The sequence below is a fragment of the Narcine bancroftii genome, chromosome 6 (assembly GCF_036971445.1).
Source record: "Narcine bancroftii isolate sNarBan1 chromosome 6, sNarBan1.hap1, whole genome shotgun sequence".
NCBI classification, from domain to species: Eukaryota; Metazoa; Chordata; class Chondrichthyes; order Torpediniformes; family Narcinidae; genus Narcine; species Narcine bancroftii.
The window spans coordinates 47,530,340-47,550,037 of NC_091474.1; the positions used below are offsets into that span (position 1 = coordinate 47,530,340).

Genomic DNA, 19,698 nt, shown 5'->3' on the forward strand with positions numbered 1-19,698 from the left:
GTTTGTTAATAATTGTAAAAGAAGCAATTGCAAAGTAATTAAATATCTCAATGAAAGTGGGCTATTACCGGCCAAGAATTTCCTTTGGGTCATATTTGCTGTAGAATTCCTGAGCTCCTTCCCAGTCTGGCATCTCATCCTCCCGAGTCATGGTGAGCTGTGTGGGGCAGGCCTAGGCTCCTGAGCAGCAGTTGGGATGTCCTTACTGGACTATCAATCAGCTGTCAAAGAACAATCCCAAAGCACACATTAAAGATTGTGGTGCAAACAATAATCACATTGACTTTAATTACCAAAAACCTGAGCAGTACTGATACACTACCTGGCTAGGTTCCAGGTTCAGGAGCAAGAGGGGGCAAGTCCTGGCACGCCAGCCTTTATTTGGAAATCTGGGGAGGAGCCAAGGGAGGGGTTAGAAAAGATCAGGGAGGTTCAGACAGGCCAGTCCAGACATCTATGGAAGTGCCTTTCACCACAAAGGTCAAAACCCTGTCGACACGGTTAGCGCAACGCCATTGCAGTGCCAGCGACCCAGGTTCGGATCTGGTGCCATCTGTAAGGAGTTTATTCGTTCTCCCCATGACATGCGGGGTTTGTAGGTTAAATGGGTGTAATCAGACCACACGGGCTCATGGGCCAGAAGAGCCTGTTACTGTGCTATATGTAATTCAAATTTAGATTGAACAACTTTACGTAACCTAACTGAGATCAAGGAGAAACAGTAGCCAGAGATAAGTATAGTCGGATAGATAATAAACTTTAAAACCTGAGTTTATGACCGACCATAATACCTAGATTTAAGAAAGGGGCAAAGAACATGCAGTATATGGTAGTTGAGACAGGTAAGTGGTTGAATCAGGAGAAATAATGAATTCAGGAGAGAACTGAAACAGAAGTATAATGATAGTCAACGTGGATTTCAAAAGCGCAAACTTTCATGACCAAATCTATTCGAAGTTCTGATTAAGGAATGGGACATAATTCAAATCTATATTTTGGTAAGGACTTCAACGATAATGCAGTGAATAACTTCAGAGCAGGGAGGATGAGCCACGAGGATGAGTGCTTGGACAATCGTCCTTCACCACTGAATGAAGGCTTTTGGAGCCTGGGATTCAAAGCAGTATTTGTACATCTACGGTGGTACCAAGCGTGGGTGCAAGGCCAAATGGTGGAATATGGCAGCAGAGAAACAGACCCTTGCCCACGTCATCCTCACCAGCAGAGAGTGGGGACAGTGACGCCAAGGAGGGTACAACAAATAACAGGAATAAAACACAAAGGTCTACAGACATCGTGGTTAAAGTAAAAACATAACGCTGGAGAAAGTCAGCTAGTCAGTGTCCTTTATGTAGCAAAGATAAAGATACAGAGCCAACATTTCGGGCACAGCAGGGGAGGAGGGCTGGCTCTGAGAATGGAGAGGAAAGGGGGTAGAGAGCTGGAAGAAAGAAAACAGAGGGAAAGGGAAGAGAGAACGGAGAGAAGGCTAGCAGAAACCAGAGAAGTCATCATTTGTGCCATCCAGCTGGAGAAAGCCCAGACAGAAAATCAAGTGTTGCTCCTCTAATTTACAGATGGTCTTGATAGGACAGTACGAGACCATGGACAGACATGTCAGTGCAGGAGTGGGGCACAGAATTCCACTGGGAGATCTCCATCCCTAATGCAGAAGGTGCTCAGCAAAGAAAACTCCCAGTCTGCGCCCAACAAATGCCGGGGGGGGGGGGGGGGGGCAGGTTAGAGGGCTGCGCTGAGCTCATTCACATGGAGACTTCTCTGAGCTGGGGAGAGGGGAGACAAATTGGTCGGTACTTGGCGCCGGTCCTCAGGAAGTGCCGGGGCTCACCCTATGAATGTAAAACGTTGTGAACGGTCTCTATTTTTGTAAATACTGTAATTTATTGTGAATAAAGAGCACAGAAATGAATAGACTGTCAACCCCTTGCCCCGTGTGTAGACTTATAATGCTATTGTGTAATGATGCACTGTTTTGATGGCGCCAGTGCCCCCTCCCCCAGTCCTCCCTCCCTTCCCACTCCCTTCCCTCTTTCTCTCCCCTTCCTCCCTCCTCTCCCCCTCCCCTCCCTCCCCCCCCTTCAACTCTCTCCTACCCCTTCCCTCCTTCTTCTCTCTCCCTCCCCCTCCCTTTCTCTCTCCCACTTCTCCCTCCCTCCCTCCCCCCCCCAGCTCAGGCCCTACCCATGCCCCACTGTGGTGGTGGATGGGCGGAGCCATGCAGTGGGGGACCCCTTCACCCTGCCCATGTAGTGCTGACCTCTTGGCCAGGGTCCCTGTTGGGCTTCGTACCACCTAGATACATGCCACAGGTTGCAAAATGGGCCAATCTCAGTCCCAAATGATGCTCCGCAGACAGATAGATGAGCAAAATGGGGATAAGGTTAAATGTATTAGAGAGTGTAAAGTGGTAACGAGGCAGAAAGAGCAAAAGGCAGAACAGCTACAGAACTGATTCTAGAGGACGTTGAATCTGCTGGATAAGATGCAGAGACGTCTGGGAGTCGCAGAGAGAGGTGGGAGGTTTAATTTAATCACAGGGCAAATCTGACCTGCCCAGCTTCCCTCTCCCTTGTAGCCCCCCCCCCCCCCAACTCTGATCAGACTGACTTTCCTCACTCCCTTCCCCCTCCTCCCCCTCAACTCCGGATCAGCCCAGATTTACCCCTCAACCCTCCCTCCATTCCTCCCCGTTGCCTCCATCCCCGGCCTCCCCTCTCCACTAGCCGGGGGGGGGGGGGGGGGGGGAGGGGTGAGAGAGATCAGCTAGGGAGGGGTGGGGAGGGAGAGGGAGCTGGGGGGAGAAAGCAGGGGGTAAGAGGGAAGGAGAGACGCTGGCGATGAGGAGGTCCTCTTCCCCCCCCCCCACCCAACCCCCTCAGCGTCCCTCCCCTCCCCTCCCGTCGGCTACCCTCTCCTCTCTCTCCCTCCCCCCCAATTGGTCTCCTTCTCCCCCTCCGAACCCCTATCACCCCCAGCAACCCTCTCCCCCCCCCACCCCCCCGGCTCCGTCCCTCTCTGTTTGCCCCCTCAATCAGTCTCCGTCCCCCCCCCCACCCCCATGGGCTGGTTGCGACTCACATCCCGGGACGACGACGCCCTCCCGCCGGGGGCCCAGGGCCAGCACTTACCGACGGTCCCCCCGCAGACCCGCTCCCCGCCGGGGCCCTACTCCCGAGGCCGGATGTTACTGGTAATGGGAGGCCGCTCCGCATCGCCCGCGGTGTCAGCTCCTTCCTGCCGGCCGGGGGGAGGGGGGGGGGGAGGGAGGAGGAGAAAGGGAGAGAGGGGGGGGAGGGAGAAGGGAGGGAGGAGGGGAGAGAGAAAGGGAGGGAGGAGGGGGAGAGAGAAAGGGAGGGAGGAGGGGGAGAGAGAAGGGAGGGAGGAGGGGGAGAGAGAAGGGAGGGAGGAGGGGGAGAGAGAAAGGGAGGGAGGGGGAGAGAGAAGGGAGGGAGGAGGGGGAGAGAGAAAGGGAGGGAGGAAGGGGAGAGAGAAAGGGAGAGAGAAAGGGAGGGAGGGGGAGAGAGAGAAGGGAGGGAGGAGTGGAGAGAGATAGGGAGGGAGGAGGGGGAGTGAGATAGGGAAGGAGGGGAGAGAGATAGGGAAGGAGGGGAGAGAGATAGGGAGGGGGAGGGAAGGAGAGAGAAAGGGAAGGGGAGGAAAGGAGGGAGGAGGGGGAGAGGAAGGAGGGAAGGAGAGTTGAAGGGGAAGGAGAGAGAGGGGGAGGGAGGGAAGGAGAGAGGGGAGGGAGTGGGAAGGGTGGGAGGACTGGGGGAGGGGGGCACTGGCACCACCAAAACAGTGCATCATTACACAATAACATTATAAGTCTACACACAGGGCAAGGGGTTGACAGTCTATTCATTTCTGTGCTCTTTTTCCCAAAAATATCTTTATTCACAATAAATTACTGTATTTACAAAAATAGAGACTGTTCACAATGTTTTACATTCATAGGGCCAGTCATTAAATTTTAAATATAGACGTACAGTATGGTAACAGGCCATTTCAGCCCACGAGCCCGTGCCACCCAATCAAAGCTGATTGACCTACTTCCCCAGTACGTTTCAAACAGTGGGAGGAAACCAGAGCCCCCGGGGAAAACCCACGCAGACGGGAAGAACATACAAACTCCTTTCAATCCCCGGACCTGATCACTGGCGCTGAAACTGCGTTGTGCTAACCGCTACACCCACTGTGGCACCCTAGTATGGACGCATGCCCATCAATGTACAATGTTACATTTATGTTTTTTTTTTACAACACCACTGCATTCCTGGAAATTTCCCAGAATGCTCTCTGTGTAAAAAGATTGGAATGGGAATAAGGACTCATTCCCTTTCCAACATTTTACCTCCTTGACTCCTAGTTATTTAAACGGATTGCCTGCAATTAAACTGAACTGCAGGCGATCTGTGAACAACGGGCTAATTAATAGGATGTCCAGCCTCCTTAAATACCGCACTTCAGGTTTTCTGTCTAAACACGTGGTGTAATACGGATATTTGGAGTTTTGGTCATTCCTATATGAACGGCCACTCCCAGATGGTAGGGAGACACTTCAGAACGCAAAAAAAATCATCCAAGTTCGATGTAATAAAACATAACAGTTTCATTATTTTTAAAAAATATTTTGTTTACTATTCTATACATGCAGTAACTACAATTATTATAATATACATATATCCAAACAGAACAGATTGATGGTTTTCACCCCACTGCAAAAACCCACGCTACCTCCCCCTCAAAAAAAGTATACAAACTGAATAAAGTAAAAAAATATATAGCTATATAAAAAAAGAAACTAAAAAGAGAAAGTAACAAAGAATCTTTGGATTGCAGAGGGAGGTGTCATGCAGTGCAACTCATCAGTTCCAACAAACATACAGAGGAGAATTCTGCAGAGCTAGAGGGATGAAAAAAATATCACTACAAATTTAATCCCATTATTTGAGTATACGGGCAGATTTGCAAAAAAAAAGTATTTATTTCCTAAATTGTAAGTAATTTATTCCAAAGGAATACAGCTTTGAATTTTAGCATACCACAGTTAAAGATGGATCTGATTTCCAATAATACATTTTCTTGTTAATGCTAATTTAACAAATTTCAATTGATAAACTGATCATTTCAATTTAGGATTTGTACCTTCAATAATTCACCTCTTTCATAACAATCTTCCACATTAGCAATCCCTTTACGTTACTGTATATTTTAAAACTTTTTTAAAAAACCAAAAGAGGATCAGCAAATGGCATTTTAGGTGATAAAGACGCTCCACCAATATCTGGATTTATTTTATTCCAAATATTAAGTCAACGTTTCAATAACGGTTTCTTTTTATCAGTGACCCAATAGTTTCGATTCCCACATATAAAAAATTCTTATAGTTTCCATATATAGTTTCTCCTATTTTATTCAGTTCCATGCCGGTTTTACATTTTCAAATAAAGAAGCAAGGAATCTCATCTGTGCCGCTTGATAATAATTCCTAAAATTAGGGAGCTGTAGTCCTCCTCATTCATATTTCCATGTTAACTTCTCTATAGAATCTCTTGCTAATTTACCCTTGCACATAAATTTCCTTATCTATTTAATTCTTGAAAAAATTTTGAGTTATTAATATTGGTAATGTCTGAAAAAGATATTGTATGCTTGGAAATACATTCATCTTTATACAATTCACCTGTCCAACTAGAATTATAAGTAAATTTATTCATTTTTTTTAAATCTTCCTCAATCTTTTTTAAGACAAGTAATTCAATTGATATAAATTCTTCAAATTACCATCTGTATGTATTCCTAAACACTTAATACCTTCTTTTGGCCTTTTAAAGACCATCAAGAATAATCACCTACTGTCAAAGGCATAATTTCACTTTGATCCCAATTTATTTTATAACCCAAAACTTTTCCATATTCTTCTAATTGAGCATATAATCTTCATAAATGACTCACAGTCAAATATATTAAAATATCATCTGAAAATAAACTAATTTTCTGTTCCTCCCAGCCCACCCTAAAGCCCTTTATTCGTAAATCAGAGCAAATCACCTGTGCAAATGTTTCTATGGATAAAATAAATAAAGCTGGTGACAAAAGATACCATTCTCTATTTGATCTCGTTAACTTAAATGGCACAGACACTTGCCCATTTGTTACTAGTTTATCTTTTTGTTGAATACTTTATTTAAATTTTTTTAAACCACAAAACATTGAAATGCATTCAAATGTAATGATTCATATAAAGAAATACATGTGGAATATATAACAACCCCTCCCTTCCCCCCACCCCTAGCTTCAGGGCTATTATATAATGCTCTAATCCAAAAATTAAATCTGAATCCAAACTTTTCTAATACCTTAAACAAAAAAAATCCCATTCTAATCTATCATATGCCTTTTCTGCATCTAAAGCCATTGCAACACTCAAATCACCTCTTTTTTTGGGGCTAAATGAATTATAGGTACTATGCAATCTAGCTACATTTTCTGAAAACTGTCTGTAACAAACTCTGTCTGATCCATATTAATTAATTTAGGTAACAAGTTATTTATACTACTTGCCAATACTTTTGCTACTATTTTATAATCCACATTTAATAGAGAAACAGGTCTATAAGATGAGGGTTTTAAAAGGTCTCTATCTTTTTTAGGGATCACTGTAATTATTGCCATCGAGAATGATTCCAACATTTTACCTCCTTGACTCCTAGTTATTTTAACGGATTGCCTGCAATTAAACTGAACTGCAGGCGATCTGTGAACAACGGGCTAATTAATAGGATTATCCATAGACAGTATGCGTTGCCGAAGCCTGGTCTAATACTTGCATAAATATAGGAATTAGTAAATACTTAAATTCTTTATAAAATCCAGATGGAAAACCATCCTCTCCTGGAGATTTATTACTTTGTAAAGAGTTCATTGGTTCTCTTACTTCTGCCTCAGTAAATGGAGCATTAAGTTCAATGTGTTCTAAACTTAACCAAGGGAATATTATCTGTTATATGTAATCATTTATTTTAGCTTCATCTCCTAAAAATTCTGAAGAATAAAATTTCACATAGAAATATCTAAACAATTCATTTCTTTCTTGAGGTTTATATGTAATTATGTTAGTATCTTTTTTAATTGCATTAATTATTCTCAGTTTGCTCCATTTTTAATTGCCAAGCTAATACTTTATGCAATCTATCACCCAGTTCATAATACCTTTGCCTCTTTCTAATCATTGCTTTCTCAGTCCTACAAGTTTGTGATGTATTATAATGAAACTTTTTATGAATTAATTGTCTGCGTTTGTCTTCAGAAATTGATTTTTGAAGGTTCTTTTCCAAAACTATAATTTCTTTTTCTAATTTATTTTTTCTCTCATATAATAATTTCTAATTTTAGATATGAAATATAATTTGACATCACAAATATGCCTTTAAAGTATCACATATAATAAATTTATCATTTATCAAATTCAAATTTATATCACAAAATATCCTAATATGGTTTTGAAAAAAATCACAAAAATCTTTCCTTTTTAACAATAAGGAATTTAATCTCCATCTATACATCAACTTCTCTTTATCAGGCATTTCCATTGTTATTAACAAATGCAAATGATCAGATAAAATCCTTGTCTTATAATCCACTTCAAAAATCCTAGTGTGTATTTGTTGAGACCAAAATAGATCAAAGCTAGAATAAGAATCAAACCTACTGGAATAAAATGAAGAATCTTTCTCTCTAGGGTGTTTCTCCGTACATCAATCGAATTCAAATCTCTCATCAAACCCAATGTAGCCTTAGCATCATTACTCGAATAGACCAATCCAACAAGGGGTCTTAGCATAAATTGAAATCCCCTCCTATTAAGATCTAGCCACTGCTAGATTTAAGAAGGTATCTTGAATAAATTTCTCATCATCAATATTTGGAGCATACAAATTCAAATATGTCCACATTTCCAAAAATATTTGACAATAGTTACATTGTTGTCTCAATACCCCGTAACCGCTACTGTGCAACCTTGTCATTTTGACATATTGTCATTAGACATACCTTGTCTGGAAAAAGATATTTGCAAACAAGATTTTGTCTTTTTACACTCATATTACCAGTCACATGGATACATTTCCATCAATGTACATTGTTCTCTTAATACCCTGTTCCTACCCGTTTGGCACCTTGTTGCTACTGACTCTCCCCTTTCCACCAACCTCCCCCCCCTACCCAATTTTTGAGGGCTTCCTCTCTGTCTCAGCCCCTCAATGGCTGGTGACAGACAGATTCCTTCCCCATAGTGCCCACATGTTGGCGTCCCTCAGCACGTACTCCTGCAGCCTGGAATGTGCCAGTCGGCAGCGTTCCCTCACTGACATCCCCATGTGCTGGAAGACCAATAGGGTGTCTTTCACTGAGTTGATGGACTTCCAGCAGTTCTTCATGTCAGTCTAAGTGTGTGTCCCCGAGAACACCCCGTAGATCAGAGGGTCCTCTGTCGTGCTGCCGCTGGGCTTGAACTGCGAAGTGGACCCCTACATCCTTCCCCACACGCTGTTTGCGAATCTACATTCAATGATCTGTACATTCTGTTATGTCCAAGTTTATTACCATCTGATTGTACAGGTACAGCCCGACGAAACAGCATTTCTCCGGACCACAGTGCACACACTCATAATGCCTAGCATCTAGTAATCACATTTATACTTAAAAGAAATAGTGTAAAATAATATACATGTGAATATTTCAGGATTGTTTTGGATGCACCAGACTGTGGGCTGCTGTAGACTGGTTCATGAGAACCAGGTGTCAAAGCAGGATTTTAGAGGATACAGAGGGCAAGGAAGGCTCCTGAAAGGCCCTGGGAGCTGAAGGCTTCCTCATCGTGTTGGAGGTTTGGATCCGGGCTCAGCTGGCTGATGGTTTGAACTGAACTGGAGTCTTGCAGATGCTGTGGGAGCACTGGAGGCAAATCCACGGAAACTCAGCAACTCTGAAGGGACTCTCTTTCTTGGACAATAAGGGGCGCCTGACAAGGCTAACAGTGAATCCTTGTCTTCCTTATGGCAATCTAAATCCAATGTCATGTAATGTTACATTTCTGATTTATTACGTCAATAAATAGCATCTGATCTGATTTACTTGGTTACAGGATCAACCTCAGAGCCCGTGGAAAGAAGCTATTTCCAAGCCTGCCAGCCCTGATTGCTCCTGTACCACCCTCCTGATGGTAGCACCGGATGGAAAGGGCCCTCAATATTTATTTGACCCCTATTTAAGCAAAGGAGGAAAAACCCAACACCCAACCCCAACCAACCAATTTTCCCTTGCAACCGCTGCAATCGTGTCTGCCTGTCCCGCATCGGACTTGTCAGCCACAAACGAGCCTGCAGCTGATGTGGACTTTTTACCCCCTCCATAAATCTTCGTCCGAAGCCAAGCCAAAGACAGTGATTGTCACCTGTAGAGGAAAGGGAGATCTCGGCCATTTTGGGTTTTTTTTAAACTTTATTTATTCGTTCAAAAAACAAATAATATATGACATATACAACAATTAACCATAAACATAAACGTTATTTTTTATATATAAAAAAAAGAGAAAAGAAAAGAAACCACCCCCCTTCAGCCAACTCTCCTAAGGAGAGCCATAAAGAAAGAAAAAATATATATTAAAGAAAAATTAAATATACATATTAAGATCTAATCAATGTAAATTGAATTGTAAATATTCTGAATATAATGACCATTTATTAATAAAAAAATTATAATTATCACGTGAAACATATGTAATTTTTTCCATTATTAAACAATATTTCATCTCATTATGCCATCTATTAATATCAATCATATTTGTATCTTTCCACGTACTAGCAATACATTTTTTCGCTACGGATAAAGCTAAATATACAAAAGCAAGCTGAAACTTATCTAATCCCAAGTCTTTCAAAGGTTGAAAACTACCCAATAAAAATACTGTTGGATCTAAAACTATTTTAATCTTATACAGATATTCTAAAAATGATTAAATTTTCTTCCAAAAAGATTGTATATGACCAAACGGCATGAAAAAAAGTTCCAACCGTATCATCACATCTAAAACACAAATATGATTCATGAAAACAATACTTTTTTAATTTTACAGGTGTTAAATATAATTGATGTAAAAAATTGTAATTAATCATTGCATAACATGCATTTATCAATCTAGTTACACTATCATAACAGATATCTAACCAATCATCTTCGGAAAAAATAAAACCAGTATCCGCTTCCCATGTACTTTTAGATCTATCCCAACCCTTTTTATCCATACCATCCTGTAATATTTGATACATAGATGAAATATAACCCTTCGCTGGTACCTTCATAAGAAAAGTTTCAAATTTACTCATTTCAGGTAAAATCATATCTCTACCAAACATACATCTTACCAAATATTGAATTTGATAATAAAGAAACAAAGAATTCTTATAAATACCAAAACCTTTCCTCATCTGATTAAAAGATAAAAATTTACCCTCTTTAAAACAATCTCCCAAATTTTTCACACCTTTAAATCTCCAATGCAATAAACTTCAATTATGTATTGAAAAAGGAATAAGTTGATTATTATACAACAGAGTCAAAGCCAATAATTTGCCCCTAGAGCCTATCATTTTATTTTTCTTTATCCATAACTTCATTAGATGTTTTAATATAGGGACATTATATTGCTGTAACAAATTTATATTCCATATAAACAAAAATTGATGTATTTCAAATTCAAAAATATTTGCCATCTCAATTTTGGCCCAACTAGGGAGCCGTTCCAAATCCATCAATGAACGAATAAATTTAAGTTGGGCTGCTTCATAATAATTTTGAAAATGTGGTAAACGTAATCCCCCTAACTCATATTTCCAAGTTAATTTATTCAAAGCTACTCTTGAAAATTTACCTCTCCATAAAAACTCCCTAACCATTTTATTCAAATCTCAAAAAAAAATATTATCAAGAAAATACGGAATAGATTGAAACAAATATTGTATACGTGGGAAAATATTCATCTTAATTGTATTTATCCTACCCATTAAATCTTTCCATTTGATCAAATCAGTTTTAATTTCTTTCATTAACGGAACATAATTTAATTTATATAAAGATTGATAATTAACATTCAAAATTATACCCAAATATTTAATTTGATCAGTCCATTTCAAATTAATAATATTCTTATAAACTGAATAATCTCCTTCACTTACCGGTAATATTTCACTTTTTTCCCAATTAACTTTATATCCAGAAAGACATCCATATTGTATTAAACACTCCTTCAAATGCAAAAGTGTCTGAGCTGGGTTTATTAAATACACCAATACATCATCAGCAAATAAATTAATTTTATACTCCTCGTCTAAAACTTTCATACCTTGTATCTGTGTATTTTGTCTTATCAACTGCACTAAAGGTTCAATCACTAACACAAACAAAGCCGGTGATAAAGGACAACCTTGATGAGTTGATCGAGTTAGTTTAAAGGGTTCCGAAATCAAACCATTCGTCAATACTCTAGCTACCGGTTTACTATATAAAGCCCTAATCCAACCAATTAAAAGAAGGACCATTTGACCTCCGGTCAAATGCTTTGCAAGCTCTGTACCATGCAATAAAGCAGTCAGACAAGACACTGTCATTTGCTGTAAAACACTGTCAAGCCCTGCCCTCATCAATCTTCTCAGGAAGGCTAATGAAAAGGTGTTGTGGGTCAGGATAGATCATCCATTATCTGCACACCAAGGAGCTTTGTGCTCTCCACAACAGAGCCATTGATGTGTAGAGGAGAGTGATCGACCTTCAACCACCTGAAGTCATTAGACAATAGGCAATAGGTGTTGGAGTAGGCCAATTGCCCCATCGAGCCAGCACTGCCATTTTCCAGATCATGGCTGATCATTCTCTGTCAGTATCCATTCCCTGCCTTATCTCCATAACCCTTAACTCTCTTGCCCATATCCAGTGAATCTGCCCCTACCACCCTCTGCGGCAAAGCATTCCACAGATCCACACTTCTCTAGGCAAAAAAAAAAATTCTCCTCATCTCCATACTAAATGGCCTTCCCTGATTTCTTAATCTATGCCCTCTAGTCCTAGTCTTTCCCAACACTGGGAACATATAATCCAAATTCACCCTGTCTACCCCCTTGATAATCTTTATACCTCAATTATGTCTCCCCTCATCCTCCTAAACTCCATCGCATATAAACCCAGTCTTTCTAACCTTTCAGCATGTGTCAATCCTGCCATCCCGGGAACCAATGTAAATCTGCGCTGCACTCCCTCTATAGCGAATATGTCCATATTCATGTCCTTTGCCTTTGAGACTCAGGTTGTTGTTCTCCCCTAAATTATTACGAGCCTCCAAACCTCCTCTCTATAAGCTTTGTTCCTTGTAGCGTTAACCATTTATAGCTCCATAGCCACTAATGTGCGCCCCTTCCAGGGTTACTCCCCCTACTCTTGTTTGAGGGACTTCCCCTCCAGACCCAGGTCCTCAGTGCCCAGCGGCAGAAGGAAATGTGGGGAACTCCCCCCATTGTTTACATGTTTCTCCTGACAATCATTGGTTCCAATTCGTCAAGGAAAGATGCTACCCATCTCATTGAAGGCTGCTTTTTTTTTGAAGGTTGACTGTGAATGCTCCATTGCCTTCCATCTTCACTCATCCAAACCTTACAAACCATGACCACTGTCACCTAAATGTTATCCCACAGATAACCCAATCTCCTTTGACCATTCATTCCCCTCCACTTGATTTGACTGAGCAACACCCCTTTGTTAGTTGGGCAGAAACATAATAGAACATGCCAGTCCTTTGGCCCACAATCTTGTGCGGCCCTACATAAAACTCTGCCACTTTCCCATTCTCCCCTACCTCACACCCCTTGATTTCCCTTGCATCCATGTGCCTATCAAAGTCTTTTGAATGTCCTTGTTGTGCCAGCCTCCACCACCCACCAAAGCTTTCCAGACACCCACCACTCTCTGTGTAAAAGAAACGCAGCTCCCCTAAAATGATCTCCACTTACCTTAAAAAGAGGTCCTCTGGTATTTGTTATTATGGCTCCAGGGTCTCCACCCTATCTTGGCCCCTCATTATCTTACTGACCTCGATGAAGTCATCACTCATCCTACATTGCTCCAAAGAGAACATCCCCTGCTCTGTCAACCTTGCTTCATTCGGACACGTTCTCCAATCCAGGCAACATCCTTGGATGCTTCCTCTGCACCCTCTCCAAATCATCTACACTGGTAGAAAAAAAACTGTCTCGAACATTTTTCAGAGCTTCCACCTCCCTTTTCTCAATATCCCACTGATATTTAAGTAATTGGGGTTCCCCTCGTGTGGGGTTCTACTCTTTGTAGATTAGCCACTCAATTTCCCTTTCATGACAGAGCACCTCAAATGATTGCATCCTTTCTACCTCTCAACGCTGATGTGTGGATTCCATGTGTGAAATCTATTCCTGGTTCATCCTTCCATCCCACCTGCCCTTTTCCCTTGAATGTGACGTGCCTGGTGCCCCCATCTAGAAATCAGCTTTCCATTGTCGTACCATGTGGGGTGGCATGCAGCGGTTAGCACAACGCTCTTACAGCACCAGCAATCATGGAAGGGGTTCGAATCTGTAAGGAGTTTACACGTTCTCGCCGTGTCTGCATGGCCTTTCCCTTGGGGCTCCAGTTTCCTCCCACTGTTTGAAATGTACCGGGTATTGTAGGTTAATTAGGGCAACATAGACTCATGGGCCAAAAGGGCCTGTTACCGTATTATCTAAATTTAAATTCACCATACATTTACATACTAATCCAGGTGCTGCCTTCCCTGCTAAGTGTTATCAGCAACTTTGTTTTTATTTCTCAGCCTATCTTTGTTTCCCTTGTGATCTTGTTGAGATTACAGCTCAAATATGGACTGAGAACTAAGGGGTCACGTAGCATAGAATCAAGTCTCTGGTCCACCACATCCGTACTGACCATCAGGTGCCCCCATTCCAGGCCCAATCTCTCCTCATATTTGAAATGCTCCATCCTAGACAACCTCTGATGAATTTCCTCTGCACTCTCTCCAGCGCATTATGTCCTTCCTCTGGGGTGGAGATCAGAACTGCACCCAGGAGTCCTAACCATTGTTTGTTAAGCTTTCTCCTTTGCTTCTCTGCCACTTATGGGTCTTATGACTCTTATGGTCCTGTGGATGGACCTCAGATCCATTTCTCTGCAGCAATCCTACCCCACTGTGATGCAGCCAGCCAGGACACTCTCAATAGAGCTCCTGTAGAAGGTTGACATGATGGTGGCCAGTACCCTTGGCCTCTTCAGTCTTCTCAGGAAATGCAGTCACTGTTACGCCTTCCTGACAAGTGAGATGTTGAGTCTCCACGATCGGTCACTAGTTAAGTGAACTCAAGGAACTTGGTGCTCTCCACTCTCTCTACTACAGATTTGTTGATGTGTAATGGAGGGTGGTTATTCCTAGTGCTCCTGAAGTCCACAATCATCTCCTTCGTCTTGTCTACGTTCTTACTCTCGCACCATATCACATGATTTTCCACCTCTTCTCTAGCACGACTCATCATTGTTGCTGATGAGGCCAACTACTGTCGTGTCATCTGCAAACTTGATGACCCTGTTGGAGCTGGATCTGGTGTTGAAGTCGTGGGTCAGTAGCATGAACAGGAGCGGGTTGAGCACACAGCCCTGAGGTGCAACAGTGCTCGACGTTCTGCTGCCAACCCAGACAGTTGATGTAGGTCAGTATAACATTGTGGGCCAAAGGGCCTGAACTGTGTTGTAATATTCTATGAACCTTTACTGCCACCTTCAAGGGCTCTTGTACTGATACATTCCGTCCCCTTGGAGTCACAGTCACACATCACAGAAGCAAGCCCTTCAGCCTTCCTTAAATTTAAATTTTAAATGTAGACGGTAACAGGCCCTTTCAGCCCATGCTGCCCAATTAATCTAAAACCTCCTGGTATGTTTTGAACAATGGGAGGAAACCAGAGCCCCTGGGGAAACCCCATGCAGACACAGGGACAACGTACAAACACCTTCCAGACAGCGCGGGATTCAAACCCCAGCCCCGATCGCTGGCGCTGTAAGTGTTGTGCTGACCGCTATGCCAACCATGACCATTTGCTGACCATTTTCCATCATCTGATCCACAGCCTTAGCAATTCATACTCAAACTAGAAATTCTTCTTGCATGTTGTGACAGTCTCTGTCTTTGCCACCTTCTCTGGTGCAGAGTTCCAGATTTCAATCGCTCTGGGTGAAAAATTCTTCCTCCAAAGAATCTGATTCCTCTGATTGCATCTACATGCTCTGGTCTTAGACACCTCTGCCATGGGAAAGAGTTGCTTCACTGAATTCAGCACACATCTAAAACCAAAATGGTGGCCCTACTAGAGCTGCAGTAATGGCAGCACAATGCTGCTGGTGTGGACCCGGACCCAGGAGAGTGGAGACACAGCGCTGCTACAAAGGGTCCAACCAGCTGGTCCCGATGGTTCCGTAAAGTTCTTAAACTAATATCCTGCAACCTCAGGTCTGTGCCCAAGATGGCAGGGCCTGTGTTCAACAGCAGCCACAAGGGGTTGCAGACTCTGGGAAAGCAGCGCACTGGTGCAGGCACCAGAAATGGGGAGAACAGACAGTGATGCAACCAGCCAGAATCTCTCCATGATACACCTGTAGAAGTTCACGAGTTTTCGGTGACATACCAAATCACCCCAGATATCTCACAAAGTATAGCCTTTGGTGAGCTTTCTTCATGATTACATCGACATGGAGGCTCCAGGACAGATCCTCAGAGATGTTGACACCCAGGAATTTGAAGTTCTGATCTTCACCACTACTAAGTCCATAATCAGCTCCTTGGTTTGATGTTGAGTGCCAGGTTGTTGGTATGACACCACTCAACGAGCTAATTTAGCTGCCTTCTGTACACTTCCTCATTGCCATTTGTGATTCTGCCAACATCCATGGTGTCATCAGCAAATTTGTAGATAGCATTGGAATTGTGTCTGGCCACACAGACATGGTGTGACTAGTAGAGCAGTGGGATAAGTACTCTTTAGAGAACTAACATGAAAATATTGGGGGTAGAATTGATTAGGTTTTATTAATTATGGAGGATAGGCCTAGTCCTCGGGTTGAGATTCTAACTGAAGAAAGGCTAATTTTGAGGAAATAAGGAAGGATCTAGAATGTGCAGATAGGGATACGTTGTTTTCTGGTAAGGATGTGCAAGGTATGTGGAAAACCGACAAAAATTAAAATTTAAGAGTATAAGTTTTTTTTTGTTCTGTTAGGATTAATGGAAAGTTAACAGACATATGAAACTTTGGTTTTCAAGGGATATTGTGGATCTGGTTCAGAAGAAGATGTGTAGAGCAGGTGTAGACAACGCAAAGCAAATGAGATACTTGAGGAGTATAAAAAATGCAAGAAAAAAATCAGGAAGGCTAAAAGAAGACACAAGGTTGCTTTGACAGACAACGTGAATAAAAATCCTAAAGGTTTCTACAGATATAAGAGTAAAAAGATATTAAGGGATAAAATTGGTCCCCTTGAAGTTCAGAGTGGTCGTCTTTGTATGGAAATGGAAAAGATCTTAAATGGGTTTTTTTTGCATCTGTATTTACTCAGGAAACTGGCAGAGTCATGAAAAGTAAGGAAAATCACCAGTGAGGTCATGGAACATCTACAGATTAAAGAGATTCTTGCTGTCTTAAATCAAAAAAGGGTGGATACACCTCCAGGGCCTAACAAGATATTCCCTTAGGCCTTGAGGGAGGCTAGTACAGAAACTGCAGGGGCTCTAACAGAAATATTTAAAATGTCCTTAGGAACAGGTGTGGTACCAGAGGATGGTAGGGTGGCTCACGTTGTTCCCTTGTTTAAAAAAGGCTCCAAAGGTTACCCAGGAAATTAGAAGCCAGTGAGTCTAACATCAGTAAATTATTGGAAAGTGTTCCAAGAGAACAGATATACAATTATTTGGATAGCCAGGGACTGATTAAGGATAGTCAACGTGGCTTCGTGCGTGATAGGTTGTGTTCAACCAATCTTAAGTTTTTCAAGGAGGTTATCAGGAAAGTTGATGTGGATGTTGTCTTCATGGACAAAGGTCTTTGACAAAGTCCCACATGGTAGGTTAGTCAGGAAGGTTCAGAAGTTCAGTATTCACGGTAACTTAGTGCATTCGCTATAAGGGAGAAGCCAGAGAGTGGTAGTAAATGATTGCTTCTCAAGACTGGAAGCCTGTGACTAATGGTATCTCAGGGATCGGTGCTGGGCCCATTGTTGTTTGTCATCATATTATTGATCTGGATGATAACGTGGTCAATTGGATCAGCAAGTTTGCTGATGATCTAAGATTGGAGGAGTTGTGGACAGTGAAGAAGGTTTTCAAAGCTTGCAGAGGGATCTGGACCAGCTGGTAAAATGGGCTGAAAAATGGCAAATGGAGTTTAATGCAGACAAGTGTGAGGTGTTACACTTTGGAAGGACAAACCAAGAAATTACATACACAGTAAATGGTAGGGCACTGAGGAGTGTGGTAGAACAGAGGGATCTGGGACTAGAGATACACAATTCCCTGAAAGTGACGTCACAGGTGAATACGGTTGTAAAGAGAACTTTTGTTCTTAAATCAAAGTGTTGAGAATAGGTATTGGGATGTTATGGTAAAGTTGTCTAAGACATTGGCGAGGCCAAATTTGGAGTATTGTGTGCAGTTTTGGTCCCTACAGAAAAGATTTCAGTATGATAGAAAGAGTGCAGAGATTTATTAGGATGTTGCCTGGACTTCAGGAACTGAATTTCAGGGAAAGGTTAAACAGGTTAGGACTTTATTCCCTGGAGTGTAGAAGAATGAGGGGATAGAGGTATATAAAATTATGAGAGGTAGAGACAGAGTAAATATAGATAGGCTCTCTCCACTGAGGGTGGGTGAGATACAAACCAGAGGATGAGGGTTAGGAGTGAAAGGGGAAAAGTTGAGGATGGGGAACTTTTTCACAGAGTGGTAGGAGTGTGGAACGAGCTGCCAGCTGAAGTGGTGAATGACGGCTCAATTTTAACATTAAAGAAGAATTTGGACAGGTATGGTGGGTTATGGACAGGGTGCAGGTCAGTGGGACTAGGCAGAAAAATAGTTTGGCACACTAGAAGGGCCAAAGGGCCTATTTCTGTACTGTAATGTTCTACGGTACCCAACATCACCCCAAGGTAAATACGAGGGAATAGGAAAGCAGGGGAAAAAAGATTTGAGCATGTGAAGGAGGGACAAACCTGCCCACACTTGTAAACGACATGATGGAAATTTGCTAATTATACAGTAAACCAGGCAAATCTAACCCAATTGTTGTTTGTACGGCAATTCCCCACTCGCCCAAGAGCCCAGTACATGTTAAACCCTTGCCAGTGGATTACAGGCCCTACACTATTCCAGTCAATAATTCTGCTCACCAAAATTGTCTGCACTCTATAATAAAGTATTTGACCTTGAGTAGTTTTAAGTTCTGGGGAAATACTACCTTTAATTTTACAGCACAGTGTAAGTTTGTCTCCCGATTGTCCCCTTGCACAGGTCCTGGATAATAGCAACGTGCCAAGAGAAATTTTTGTAGAAACCCATGAGGCCCCGGATCAAATCTGCTAATGTTTAGAACCAAGTTCTAAAAAAAAAACTGGTTAGAATTTTCTTCATGTAACACGTCTTTAATATAGTGGTCCAATCAATCTGCCAATGTGACCAGTAGGGAGTATTAGACAGGCAAAAGATGGACCAAAGTTTCTGTTTACTGTTCTTTTGGATGGCAGCAGGAATATATGGGGTGGCCAGGGTAAGTTTGATCTGTGGGTCTAGGGCATATCTGTGGCACCCTAAGTGATGGGCTGGGTACTGCCATTTGGGAAAGTCACGACTAGAGTCACGCCACCCAAAGTTTCCAATGCAGGCCACCTATACTCACAAACCAGATGTGGTGTTTTAATTTCTTCAGGGGCTGTGTTTAGCAGGTCACTCCCCTGCTGGGCTGCTATAGAAAATGCACATGCATTAAAAAACACAAGTTTAGAACAGCTATGAGATGAGATACATAGACTAAACTGTCAACATCTGACAGGAAGCTAGGATTTATTTGGTTCGGTTAGGTAGGTGACAGGAGAAGGATTATTTTCTTGGCTGCAGCCCCTTTTTTGGACTCAATGCCCTGCTCTGCTTAGCAGCGGTAGTTTATTGCACGATACAACTATGCTTTCACTGGGTCTGTGTCCCTCCAAGGTCAGAGACAGAGAAGATGGCAACTTTATGCAAATTTCAATTTGCAGGAGAGAATAGTTATGATGAAGAAGAATGGTTAAAAATCCACCCTCATCCAGTGGGCTATCTGCTCAATTTCAGGATTTTTGATAGAAAGGGTCAAAACTACCTTGTGTAGGATGAGATTTTCATTTTTTACAAGCAAGCTGAATTTAAAACATATCGGAGGTTGTAGGTTAATTGGGCTCTTGAGCCAAAAGGGCCTGTTACTGTGCTGTATGTCAAAATTTAAAACCACTATGTGCAACTGTGAGAATAAGCAAGGAGCTGAGATCTTCCAGAACACAAGACAAAGTCTGCAGGGAGGCAGGACC

The 19,698-nt window shown here is 42.2% G+C and overlaps 1 protein-coding gene across 3 annotated transcripts in view; it reads right to left on the reverse strand.

The window, feature by feature from the left end:
- LOC138736049 (phosphorylase b kinase gamma catalytic chain, skeletal muscle/heart isoform-like) overlaps window positions 1–3,283 on the reverse strand; it is a 40,777-nt gene extending 37,494 nt beyond the window's left edge. The window contains exons 1-3 of one of the 3 annotated variants that reach the window (XM_069884892.1): window positions 3,150–3,283; window positions 323–389; window positions 69–221 (exon numbers count right to left, since the gene is read on the reverse strand). In XM_069884892.1, coding sequence (XP_069740993.1) covers window positions 69–151 — 83 coding nt within the window. In that variant the 5' untranslated portion in view covers window positions 152–221; window positions 323–389; window positions 3,150–3,283. Of the gene's footprint in view, window positions 1–68; window positions 222–322; window positions 390–2,278; window positions 2,559–3,149 lie in introns of those variants that run through there. The other 2 variants (XM_069884894.1, XM_069884893.1) reach the window with 2 other exon arrangements.
- Between the last annotated feature and the right edge of the window lie 16,415 nt (window positions 3,284–19,698).